At 38.2% G+C, this 12,763-nt stretch overlaps 1 protein-coding gene across 5 annotated transcripts in view; it reads right to left on the bottom strand.

Moving 5' to 3' along the window:
* GPD2 (glycerol-3-phosphate dehydrogenase 2) overlaps positions 1–12,763 on the bottom strand; it is a 64,493-nt gene that overhangs the window by 13,388 nt on the left and 38,342 nt on the right. For all 5 annotated transcript variants that reach the window (XM_062578976.1, XM_062578975.1, XM_062578980.1 and 2 more), the window contains 3 exons: positions 7,408–7,572; positions 6,490–6,634; positions 1,644–1,837 (listed from right to left, as the gene is read on the bottom strand). In XM_062578976.1, coding sequence (XP_062434960.1) covers positions 1,644–1,837; positions 6,490–6,634; positions 7,408–7,572 — 504 coding nt within the window. The remainder of the gene's footprint in view (positions 1–1,643; positions 1,838–6,489; positions 6,635–7,407; positions 7,573–12,763) is intronic.

Here is a 12,763-nt window from a genome sequence, read left to right on the forward strand (position 1 = left end):
TCTGAAGGCATCAAGCAATAAAAACAGAAAGCCCTTAACAGTTGTAGGAAGATACTCTAGCCTCTGAAAGTTGATATTTATTTATTTATTTTAAATAAAACATGGGACCAATAGAGAATTTAATGAATTTAATTTTGTTGCTTATTAAATTTACAATAGAAAAATTGACCAATTTGCTTTATAGTGAAGCCTTCAGAACATCTTTTACTATAACTTTCAAATAACTGATAATGAAAAAAATCAATAACAGGGTGTAAAAATATCCCCTAAAGAACACAAAATAGATTTCAGAAATCAATGGTGCTCTGCCAGCATGTTTAACCTGCCAAAATGAAGTGTTAATCACAGAAATAAGATACCATATTACGTTTATAAACTAATGAAACTAGAAAAAGCAGCATGCGTGACACTATAATTAAACAGTTGGAACACATCCAAGCCTGTGTAAGTTGATAACCCTGGCACTGTCTCTGGCAGCAAAAAGGCAGGTCTGCAGTGAGTTGATATGGCCAGCACAGCTGTTAATTCAATAACAGGCAATCTATAAACACTGCTAATTGCATATGTGAAAAACAGCGTGCACCTAGGTAGGTCTCCTTCTAGAGCATTAAATACTTCATAACGTACTTCTGTAAAATCCCTTACAAAATTTCTGCCTTACTCACAGTCTAACTCAGTCTAAGCTACCTGTCCGGCCTATCACAGTTATTTATATTGACTTCTGCATAGGAAACTTAAGAAAAACTGTCTTTAGAAAATGTACTATTAACTTTATACAAAATAGAGCCATCAATTACCCACTTTAGGGAAGAATAAACAAGTAATCTAGTATTTCAAACCTCTGAATAGTAAACTTCCCACATCTAGGGTAGAAGATGCTGTGATGTTCCTGACAAGAAGAGTGCTTCTCAGATTTATTTTAACGCTGCTACTACAAAAGAAATCTAAGAGTAAAACAGCTTTCACAGAACCATTTAAAAATCTCACTATGACAGAAACTGAATGGCTCAAAGACATAGCAATGAGATACAAAGTCTCTCATCTTTAAACCAACACCCTGAATCCAAATGGGCCAGTGTCTTGCAACAAATGAGCCAGTGTTCAAGTTCAGCTACTGAGCGAACAGCCATCATCAAATGACATGTATAAATTATTTTACCTATTATACTGCCCTCTCCAACTGAAAACTGGCACTACGAGATATTTACCAGCTCAAGAAAAGTAAATATTAAAAACAAAGTACTTGGAAAAACAGAAACAAAGAAACAGGAAAAGTCAAAACAACTCTTCTTTCAAGGAGAGTAAGCGAATGGTTTGATGTACTTGTGTTGATGTATGACTGAGCTGTCCCACTTCTACAAAAAGGCCATTTGCAACCCAGAAAGACCAGACTTGGCTGTGCAGCTTAGACAGTTAATGCCAGTTAGTTGAAAGGTATATGGAATCTAGATGTTCTGCTATCGACTGATTTCCATTTAAGCAGTCCAAGCAGTACAGGTATATCCAGATGCACAAGATCCAGATGCACAAGAACTACAGTTATCACAGTTGCGTAAAACTTTAGACAAGCAGCATTTACTTGCACTGAAACCCTGCAGACTCATGAGTACCCTTCCAGTAAAAAACACAGTGACACGTTTTACCTTCGACATCACAACTAAGGTAGTTGCGCACTTCACTTAAAATAAAGTTTATATCTTCTTCTGTTGGTATTGGGTGGGAAGTAACATCAGTTGGGCTGTCTGTGGTCCCTGCTATTGTCATCTTCTCCCACGGCAGGAAGAAAATCACTCTGCCATCACTGGTGGCTGGGTCAAGCAGACCCATGTTATCAGGGCTGAAATGGAGAACAGACATTTAAAACAAATCGAGCATCATTAGAATGAGTGTGAGAAGTCTGTTCTTATACACCTCGTGCCGCTAATAAAAGTATTAGGGTATTACTTTTGTTCTGAGGTCAAAAGCTTAAGAAGCGATCACCTCTTATTTTGTAAGTTGCCATAACCCAGTTTTAAAAAGCAGTCCCAGAAGTTTTGAGGAACAAAAGCCTTTTAACTTTCAGATGTTACTGGAATTTATTTCCTAAATGAGTTTGCAGGCCACTTCTTTAGATCAAGCAATCAGGCCTCTGGCGCTTCGCATCTCCATTCACTCTTGGAAGTCTTGCTCTCACAAATTTAAACACAAAAATCTGTAAATTTTAAAACAGCATTAACGTGAAGGTAGTATTATGGAGCAAAGGAAAGATAAGCCCCAAAAGTGTGGTTTAATTAAAAGCCGGGGGAGGGGGAGGAGACAAACAGACTCAGTAGGATGAATAACAAACAGTAATTTCAGTAGTTCTCTGTATAAGAAATTAACTTAAATATCATTTATATCCAGTATAACTTAAAAAAAAAATCCACCTGCACAAAGGAAAACAAAATTATATCTCATTTAAAAGTTTTATTCATATTTCAGGGAAAAAAAGGTTTCTTTAAGAACCTGAACAGAGTAGACAGTTTTTATATCCACTTGTTCATTCATTTTTATTTAAAGAAAAGACACTGATTTTCATTTATAAGGACTTCTAGTTCCTGAAAAACCATTTGCAGTCTGCTTAGGAGTCCTCAGGTTCTGCATCTATTCCTGATAATGTTCATGATAGGAGGTATATTTTTAGACTCTAGCAAGAGCCACCAGAGGGAAATAAGTCAATGGACTCAAGTAACTAACACTATAAGCTGAAAGTAGACAAAGAACTGGTTGGATATGGATTACTTGTTTAAGTCAACTACACTGAATCAGTCATTATTTCATTTTTAGGAATTCTAAACTGATTACTGAAGATAAGTTTTCAATATCTGGAAAGGCTAGAAGAGAAGCTGAAAATTTCATATATAGCATGTATATTAGAGTATTTTTTAGATGATATTTATAGAACGCTTAAGCATACAGTTGGAGAAGTACAATTTAATAGGGGAAGTCAACACATCTGTGAAAGGTAAATCACGTCAGACAAATCATTACTTTCTAAAATGAAAAAACTATTGATTTAGAGACAGGAAACTGGAGATTTAATATACAGTATCAGAATAGTCAGAAAACTTTAGAACAGATACTTTGTCAGAAGTACGAATAAAATTTTTAAATGCAATTTAGGTAAAAAAGTTTAAAACATGAGAAAGAAACAGTAGAAACTTGAAGACAGCTTTCACCTATGAAACAAAGCGTTTACAAAACAAATGACACTGAAATGCTGAAGAAAGGATGAAACTGAGTCTTCCATACACCAATTAATTAATTAATGACTACTGGCTATCCTAGGAAGATCTCCCTCAATCTCCCATTGCTATGTTCATTTTCATCTTGTATAAATACCTGAAAAGCCACTGAAAGAAATTTATTAAGGAATGGATGCCACTGTAGTACAGGCTATAAGAGTAACTAGTCATTGCAAGATTTCTCTGTTAATCTTAGAAGACTTATTAAAATGGGTAAGTTATGGATTGCAAACTTTAATATGAAGTGTAAAGCGATGCCTTTACCTACGAAATTTAAAGTAGCCAGTACAAATTGTCTTAAGAGTATAGTACAGATGGGTTTGAAGTGACTGTCAGCAGAACAAACATCAAGATACTTGGCCCTTTGTGAGCCTAATGATAAAACTATAATAAGATATTTAAGAGATGGTTTAAAACAATTGGATTTGTTTGGAACATAATATGTACTTTTACACATGGTTCCTTTTCAGAAAAGGAGTGAAGAAATTTATACAGAATTGAAGAATATATACAGAATATATGACAAATGAGGAAAGAAATTTGAAAATAGAGTATATTTTATGGTCTCATATATAAACTGTGTAGCTGCAAAATTAAATAAAATGATTTAACTGGAGAACAGATCAGAACTGTCAAGCTTGAACTCAGTAAGTGGTAGACTTCAGAATATAACTTTTTTTTTTTTAAACAGACAGCAGGAGAGACACATGGAAGACTGCTAGTTGAAGTATTTGACCAAAGCACCACAAATGCAATTAAATAGGAAACAGAAGACTTTCAAGACAGCAGAACTAAGGTTTACCACACAAGTGCAGCTTTTAAAGTGTTATTAATTTGAAATGCACACTGGATAGTAAAATTCCAGAAAGACTGAAAACATCCGAAGTTTGTCAGAAGAGTTTAAAAAGTACTGCATATATATATACATATTTCAGGCAGAAAGTGCACAAAGGTAACTGAAATCCCCCACTCCATCTTCCTCATTTTGGCAGGAAAAAAATTATGAAGTGCATATAATATGATATACTTAAGTGATAGGTAGTGAAAGAGACTAACTGCAGCTACTAGAATAGATGTGTGCCTATACTATAAATAGAGTAAGAGTGATACTATGATTATTAATGAAGAACGTGAAAAGGTAGAAATCCTGTGGGAAATAAATGCATTGTTAACATCAACTATGTTAATAAATGCATTGTTAACTTAACTATGCTTAGATCAAAATATCTACCTGTTTGTTATAAAACTTTCATTGTGTGAGCTTAGGCCAAGAGGATGCAAGGAAATGACAAACTTACTCATTCAGGAATATTCACCTGGCACCATAAGCACACACTTGATACAACAGTACAATAAATAACATTAGTATTTTTTTTTATTTAGCAGACAGTTCCTCAGTTTAGCTATCCTACTTAAAGGAAATTCAGTGTGGTTTTATCTGATCAGCAGTACTGTGGAGGCAGTATGTGGGCAGATTCTATTTTACAAGAAAAGTAATGCCCACATGCTGACATACACTGGGGAACGAGAACAAGAATTCTCCAGATTTCCAATTAAAATTATTAGGTTATTATACAATAACCTGATTAACCAAATAATAACCAAATTAGAGCTATCATGTATATCAAGTCATCGTCTCTTTGAATCTGCATAGCAATTCAAAGTTTAGAAATTTCTACTTTGTACAATTACACGTAATTTTGCACAGTACGCAACAACTCATTTCTCCTGCTTGCTACTGCTTCAGGACAAGTATCAAGTCATTTTGCTATATTTCAGGTGGAAAACACATAGGAAAGAACAGAATGCAAGAGTGATTTTTACACTAGACCAAGAAAAGGCCTCAATTTTACAGTCCATGGGTCACATCCTATTGGGATAACCCAGGCAAAAGCAACAGGTGCACTGGAAGTCTAAATTTATATTCACATAATGCAGCAATGGTCACATGGAAGGCATTATTATTTCTATAAGTGGACCGTATCAACAGAATTGGGATAAGTCTATAAATTCTGAATTTCCATTAGAATGCTAATGACTTCAGAAACCACAGGTAATATTTGAACTTCAACTTAGAAGTCTTATTTGGTAGAAAGGGATTTGGTTTAGCAGCACCAAGCAAGAAAAAGGCAAAAGGAATCTGCACAGGACATGTTCACAGAATGCCACAGAAACGTGTTCTTGAACAGGGTCAGCAGGGGGAGGTAAGTCCTCTCTACCAAAAGCAAGTATGGGTGAGAGGACTCACGTCCATAACCATGTCAGAATTTAAGATTGAGAGCTCAAAATTGTTGGAACTTTACTTCCTTAGGCTGACCTACAGGCAGTTGAATACAGCTTCTTCACAAAATTCCACAAAGGGAAGACATCAGATTTGATATTGCTATCTTCAAAGAAGAAAAACACACCACACTTACTTGGAAATACAGCAGAATTCATCAAGTAAAGAATTTGATGTGAACAGCAGCATTACTGACTTCACGGATTTGATCCCATTTACAGAGAAATTGGTTTAGATTACAAAAGATTAATTCCTGCTAATAATATCAGAAACCTCCTTACCTGTTTTTGTCCCTAATCTTTATATCTATATATATAAATCTCCATAATTGTTTCCCTCATACAGAACGATACTCCTCCCAACCTCAGTTTTAGATGTTCCCTGCTGCTTTCCTTCACTGTTAAGATTTAGCTAAATTACGTTCTTTAGAACTAATTTCTATATCATATAGAAAATATGCTGTATCCATATTTATTATGACTGGAGTCATAATATAGCATCATATTAGTGGTAAAACTTCTTGTCTTAAATATGACCATCTGCCATTAAAAGATTTTTATATGAAGGTGGCAACCCCTCTAGAAGGTTTTACATGCTGTTTGTGTTCTAAAGGGGCTCTAACAAGCAGTCAGTACACTCAGTTGTAAAACTCATTATTCCAACAGGAATCTTTCACAAATCAGTAGCCAGTGTTCTGCCTAAACCCTCTTCTACTTCGGCAAGAGTTTTGCCTTGATGAGCTTTAAGTAAGAACTGCAAGAGTTGGGCTGTTTCTGAATAGATAAAATTGTTATTCCAATAGGCACAGTGCCAGAATCTTTTCTTGAAAGAGCAAAGCATGCATTCGAGACTACCGTAAAAACTGCAAATCCATCTCCGCAGCCTTATTTATTACAGACACCAGCAGAGATCGTTACAAATGGTTTAGGCTTTGAATATCGTTACCTGTAATAACCAGGCATGACAATATGCACGCCCGCACTTGGCTGACAGATGTTTGGTACTTCCTGATCATCCATTTTGCGCACAGAGTCTGTGAAAGGTCCTGTAGCATTGATAACACATTTGGCTTTGACATCAAATTCCTGCCCTGTGAAAGAAAACAGTATCAATCACATACACCATTTGTTTTCCTGCTCACTGACACTCACAATTATTAATCTATGAGTTTAACCACTGTAAAGTATGCTGTGTTTGTCTGAACAGAACAGCTGGAATTACTTCTTAAAAATTAACAGAGTCTTCACTTAACACCAGGTCTGAAAGAAAATTCTTTGCAGCAGAACTCCATTTCATCTGCAAAGCCAGGGCACTAACTTGGGCAGAGTAAGAATTTTTTAGCTGATAGCTGCCTCTCAAAGAAGAGACATTTCAGTCAACTCTTGAACTTGGTAAACGGTATTATTACTGTTCAGCACATAGCATTTTACAATGTCATCTTTGCTTGACAGAAGGGTTTGGATGTAAAGCTTAGTCTACCCTGCCAAAGCACTAGGATTTGAGTGAAAACCTGACAGAAGTTAAAGATGATTGACACTAATGGCATGCCACTGCACTCTGGGAAGACGTCTTCCTTGTCAGTTAATTGATATTTGCAAACATCTGTGTTCCCGTGCCTCCTTCGTTTTCTCATTTCCACGTTTCCTTAATGAAAGCGACGTGCCCCGCCGAGGAGCTGAGCTCCTGCGCTCGCGCCGAGCGGGGCGCCGCCCCGGCGGGGACTCCGAGGCAGGCCGGCCGAGCTGCGGGACGCGGCGGCGCGCTCGCCCCGCTCCCGGAGGCGCCCGGGGCCGGGGCCCAGGCCCGGCCGGGGCCGAGGCCAAGGCCCGGACAGGGCCGGGCCGGGCGCTCTCGGGCACGCACCTGTCAGGACGTCCCTGCAGCGGGCCCCGCGCACGCGCTGCCGGCCGCTCCGCGGGTCCGTGCTCTTGAGCAGGCGCAGCACTTCAGTGTAATTGGCTGTGGCAGCGCCGTACCTGGCAGCAGTGAGGGCGATGGCGAGGTTCATTCGTGCGTCGTTGTGCTGTCCTGCAGCGGTGACAGAAGCAGGGGAAGGACACGAGTCACCTCCAGCCACTGACTCGCGCCATGGAAGTGTGTCAGAACCGATCTGTCACATCTATCCCTGTCACGCTGAATATATGTGATGGCTGGTCAGGTCTAACAAGGATTATTTAAAGACACATCGTCTCGCCTACCGCAGAGCTGCTATTTCAGCGGCAGAAAAACGCAACTGCGCTTCCCCACGCGGGTATTTGCAGGGACTGTACAACATCCCGTGTGTTATGAAATTAAGAACCAGTACTAATTCACCTCCAATTTCAGAACAGAAAGCCATTTTTTCCGCCCCTCTTTTGTGTAGCCATGCTGCAATTTTCTTCCAGTATCCGAGTATTTGGCAGTCTCGCTAGTATTAGCGGTCCCTATTAGCAAATGCAGTACACAACATCACAAAGTCCAAGAAATGATCTTTCACTGAGGAAGCACAAGATTCTTGTGCTAAACTATCAGTTTTCTGTAACAGACTTTTTTATATGCATTTTCACTTCACACTATACAACATAAAACCATCAAAAAAGAGAAATAAGCAGACAAGAATTAATGAAGGATTCTTAACATATATCATTAAAGATTTATTACTGAAATTCTCTCGTTAAAGAAAACGAAGGGAGAGGCAGAGGGACCATGAGGGGAAGATGATTAATTACTTTAAAATACTGGCTTCACCTGAGACTTTTCCTATTTATTATTGCCACTGAAGTTAAAATCCTGGATGCTGGCTAGAAAGAATTACTCTACATTGAAATGGCCAGGTTCTGTGTGTCCTGAATAATTAATTTACAAAAGGGCTAAACTTCCTGAGCTGTGATTCACTTTCCCACATGTCTGGGTTGGTTCTATCAAAAGATAATACTGATAATGTGATGAATTTGTAATAGATATTGTTGTTGATTTATGTTGCCAGCATTCCAAACATTTAGTATAAATGGTTTATGTAAAATTTGGTCCTTCTGATTCTGTCTGTGCCATCTTGAACCACCGCGCAAATAATCCGTTACTAGCTAAAAGGGCAAAGTTATAAAGATGGGATCAATGGCCTTGCAGGCTCCACTTCCCCTCCCCAAGCGCCTCATTCTAACACAGCTGAGATGATACAGTGCAATCAGTCACCAGCTCCAAAAAAAAGTTATGCTAAGTGTACAAAAACGGTAACATGATAAAGCATCGATGAAGAAACAAACAGTAACTCCAGTTCAACTAACCAAACAATGCCCGGAATAAACTACAGAAAAGAACAGCAGAACAACTGAGCAAGATGTCAGGAAGAGCTGCAGACGCTCCATCACAGAAGATGCGTAAGACTAAACAACCATCTGTCAGAAGTGGCAGGCAAATCATTAAATAAATGCATCAACATTTATGCTGCAGTAGTGTCAAGGAATGGATAAAATGACCTTATGAGGTCCACCTCAAACCTTAAGGTTTTAATGAAGGCTTGAGAGCATGTACAGCATCTCATGTGCAACGAGAGCACTAGATGGAGGAAGGATACAGGGGCAGGGGAAGAACAAATAGCTATGAGCTGCATTACAGCAGCTGCTTCCAATTACTGCAGAATACAGCATATAAATTAATATAATTCAGAAAATAAGCCTTTAGTTCATAATCAAAAGCACTCAAAAGCACTCAGAAGTGGGATGTTCTGGAAACATCCCTCTTTATTCTCCTCCTTTATCTGGAGGACTCAGAAGCCTGACTCACAGCATGCTGTAAATCCTGGCTTTACCAGACAAGAAATCCAGCACAACAGAAACGCTGCCCTAACATAGATGCCATCTATTTATGAATGAAACCCTGAATTACCTGTTCAAGTGCAGTAAAATTTATTCATTTCTGGTAGAAGGATCTTAGGGCCAAGAAGGTTTCTTCAGCTACTTTCTGATCCTCCATCAATTTATTCTTGCTATCAATACAAAACGTGGTACTCAAAACAAACATTTCCTAATGCTGATCCAGAATGTGCATATATCACACAAAACCAGCACAATTTATAGCTACAACCAATATTAATTTTGGTCTGTGGGAACTCTTTTTGTTTAAATTTTGCAAGCTTGCCTCTTCCTAGTTTTGTGACTTATTTGTCTAGGCCAAAAGTAATCCAGAATCTGATCTACAGAATAAGTAATGCAGGAGCAGACATATTTTTTTCTAAAAAGAACAAACATACAAGTAACATCTGCTTATTAGGCCTAAAATCCAAGAGCTGCTCAAGATTTTGTTGAGACTCCTAGTTCCCATTATGTCAGAGCGAGCTAAAGATACGCCCAACACATTTCAGGATCTGGACCTCTGTGTTCAAAATAACATTTTCGTGCTTTCTCTGAAACTCCCAGCATTTTCGCACATCGTTATTCTGGTGTACAAGCCCACTTGCTATTATTTAATTCTCAACTGTCCAGAAGGAATACTGAATGCCTTTGTATTATATTTGCAGAAAGAAGACTAGGAAATAACCAGATCCTGATTAACAACATATCCAGGAAAAAAAATCCACTGGCTTCAGATTGATATGATCTGTATAATCTGAGATGGGGAGTCCCAGAGTCTTTCCTAAGATAAGCAGAGCTCTGTAAAATTCTGGATTCAAGGCAAATGAAAAGAGTGACCTCTTAGTTCAGAGTTTTATCATCTATGTGGAATGATAACTCAGCTTGCTAACATAGGGTGACAGTACAATAATTCTTATACTTATGAATAGCCTCCCCCCCCCCGCCTTTTTCTTTAAGGCTTCCATTCCTCTACTTTGCAAGCACATTCCCCTCTCCCAACAGTTACATTAAACCCCTACACTTTACATGCAGTTATCTGTTCCTTGATGCCCAAAGTGGTTGTCATGTATGCTTCCTCCAGGCAGACCATCTATTAGATGGTAGCCAGATCAACTCTCACCGTAGTGCTGTTCACAGATCACAAAGCATCATTTTCGCTGCTTAACATAAAATCAGTTATTTATGTGCATGCTAGTCAAGAATGATTATCAGGAATGATTATTTCAGAAAGATCAGTACGCGTTCTGGTACTTAGATGAATCTTATCACTCTGAAGAATGAGAGGATGAAGCAAAATTAAAATTTTGCATCTCAGTCTTTTCATGTTTTCAGTTAAAAAAAAACACACAACATTGTCCTCATGCAAGTTTGAGACCCTCCAATCCAGAAATAACCCCAAGTTAGTTTTTGTCAGAGCACACACAAAGCTTTCTTGACACTAGTACTACTACTGTAGTCATCATATGCCCAGAAAATATTAGGCATAGTTGTGTGATAAGCAGCAAGGTAACCAAAAGCTTATAGAGCAGGTTCTAGATTATCTGCTTAAGATTGTTTTGCATTCATCAGCTTTCACATCAGTCACTTTAATGCACATCAGTGCTTTAAAGCCAAGCAAAGCAAACAAGCAGCTCACTTAAGATAACTGACTATAAAAAGTGACCATGTCAAAATAATATTTTTTTTTTTTTTTTTTTTTTTTACAGAAGCAAGCTGCTGATGATATCATAACTAACCTATGGCCAATACCACGGATTTATAGTTGCAACATTCACCAACAACAGATGTTCACTAACACCTTGCCCAGGAGAGGTCATTGCTGCTTTACTCCTGTTGCTTGAGGGCTAGTTTAGAAAGCACTTGCGGGCGAGGGTCTTCAGACCGACGCATCTCAAAGGTGATCTGAAAGGTAAGCTTTCGTTCCAGAGATGCTGAGACAAGGCCAGGAATCAACTGACAACGATACTGCGTTTTCTTTGCAGCTCCTATGATACTGTTTGAAAATAAGAGGATGCCTAAATCCTTTAAGCTACTTCTCAGCAAGAAAAACTGGAAAAAAAAGTACTCCACCTCATTCTTTACTGTTGTCACCTGCTCATTGCATAGTAACAATGATGCAATCACTTCATTTTCATTAAGGGTAGTTGACTTTGCTGTCAATGAAACACTGGCCTAACTGCTTTCATTAAAGCGACACTGAATCCTCTTGGGGAAAAAAACACACTTTATTCTAAGAGGCATGCTGGTGAAGACATTTAGTGCATAAAGACATTTTGTCTAAGTGTGTTCTAAATCATTTTAAGACCAACAGTGATGCCATTTGGTTTATAATTTCTTCTCTTTTTGTAATTTAGGAAAATTCTATTTTCATTCCTTCGTAACAAATGTTGTATTTCTTCAAAGATCAACAGACAATGCTTCCGCTGGCACTAAAAGAATCCTCCCACAGAGTGCACATAGTGTACATTCAATTTTATTTTTATCTATGCTGAAACATAGCCAGTAGTGGTAACAAAGCCCACAGACTGTAGAAATTTGTTTGTGACTAATTTAGTAGAGTTGTTTGAAAACCACAGGGTTAATTGGAATAATGCACTCTGCTGGTTCTAGTATATTCTGTACAGTGCCACTTCAAGATCTATTACTTTTATCCAATTCCTGCCTAAAAGCGTGGAAAGAGATCACTCTATCGATAGCAGTCTACAACATTAAGAAAAATACAAACCAATGTAAGCAGATAATTGTTTGAAACCCCAAGAATCTTTGTCAGTAGTGCCTGCCAAAGTAAAATATCACAACAGTTTCTATCATTGTAGGTACACATGTCAGGTTTTATAAACATTTTTATCCGTGTTTTTACATAGCTACATGCAACATGCAAGTTATAATTTAACAAACTGGGCATGCAGATGTTTCCTGTCTGCCCCACTACCTACCTGCACACAAAGCTGCTCCTAGGATTCCGGTACTACGCCTGATTGCAGAGAAACGTATTTGGTCAATAATACATTGCCTTTGACACAACAGGTCGTTAACATTTAAGAATGACCAGAATATCCTAGCCCTGATCTTCTGCGATTAAGGAGGTTAAGCTAGTGCTCGTGGCTACCGTACTACTGACGAGGAAGATGGCAATGCCACAGCAAGGCCCCGTAGAACTGGGGTGCTTGGGACCTCTGTGTGCCTGTGCAAGATCGTTTGCACAGACAGTTACTCTTCCTCTGCCAGATCCAAACTGGCTAATAGTTTTTTCCTCTGGAACTGTCTATTCAGTTATAGATGAACAGCACATAGTAGCCTGTGACTGTATTTAAGAAACTGGAAGGTTTTCTTTTTTTTCTTAAGTCCTAAAGAGTAACATTTTGTTTATGCTAACTTTTTTTTTTATG

Source organism: Rhea pennata, chromosome 6 (genome assembly GCF_028389875.1).
Source record: "Rhea pennata isolate bPtePen1 chromosome 6, bPtePen1.pri, whole genome shotgun sequence".
In the NCBI taxonomy this organism is placed as follows: Eukaryota; Metazoa; Chordata; class Aves; order Rheiformes; family Rheidae; genus Rhea; species Rhea pennata.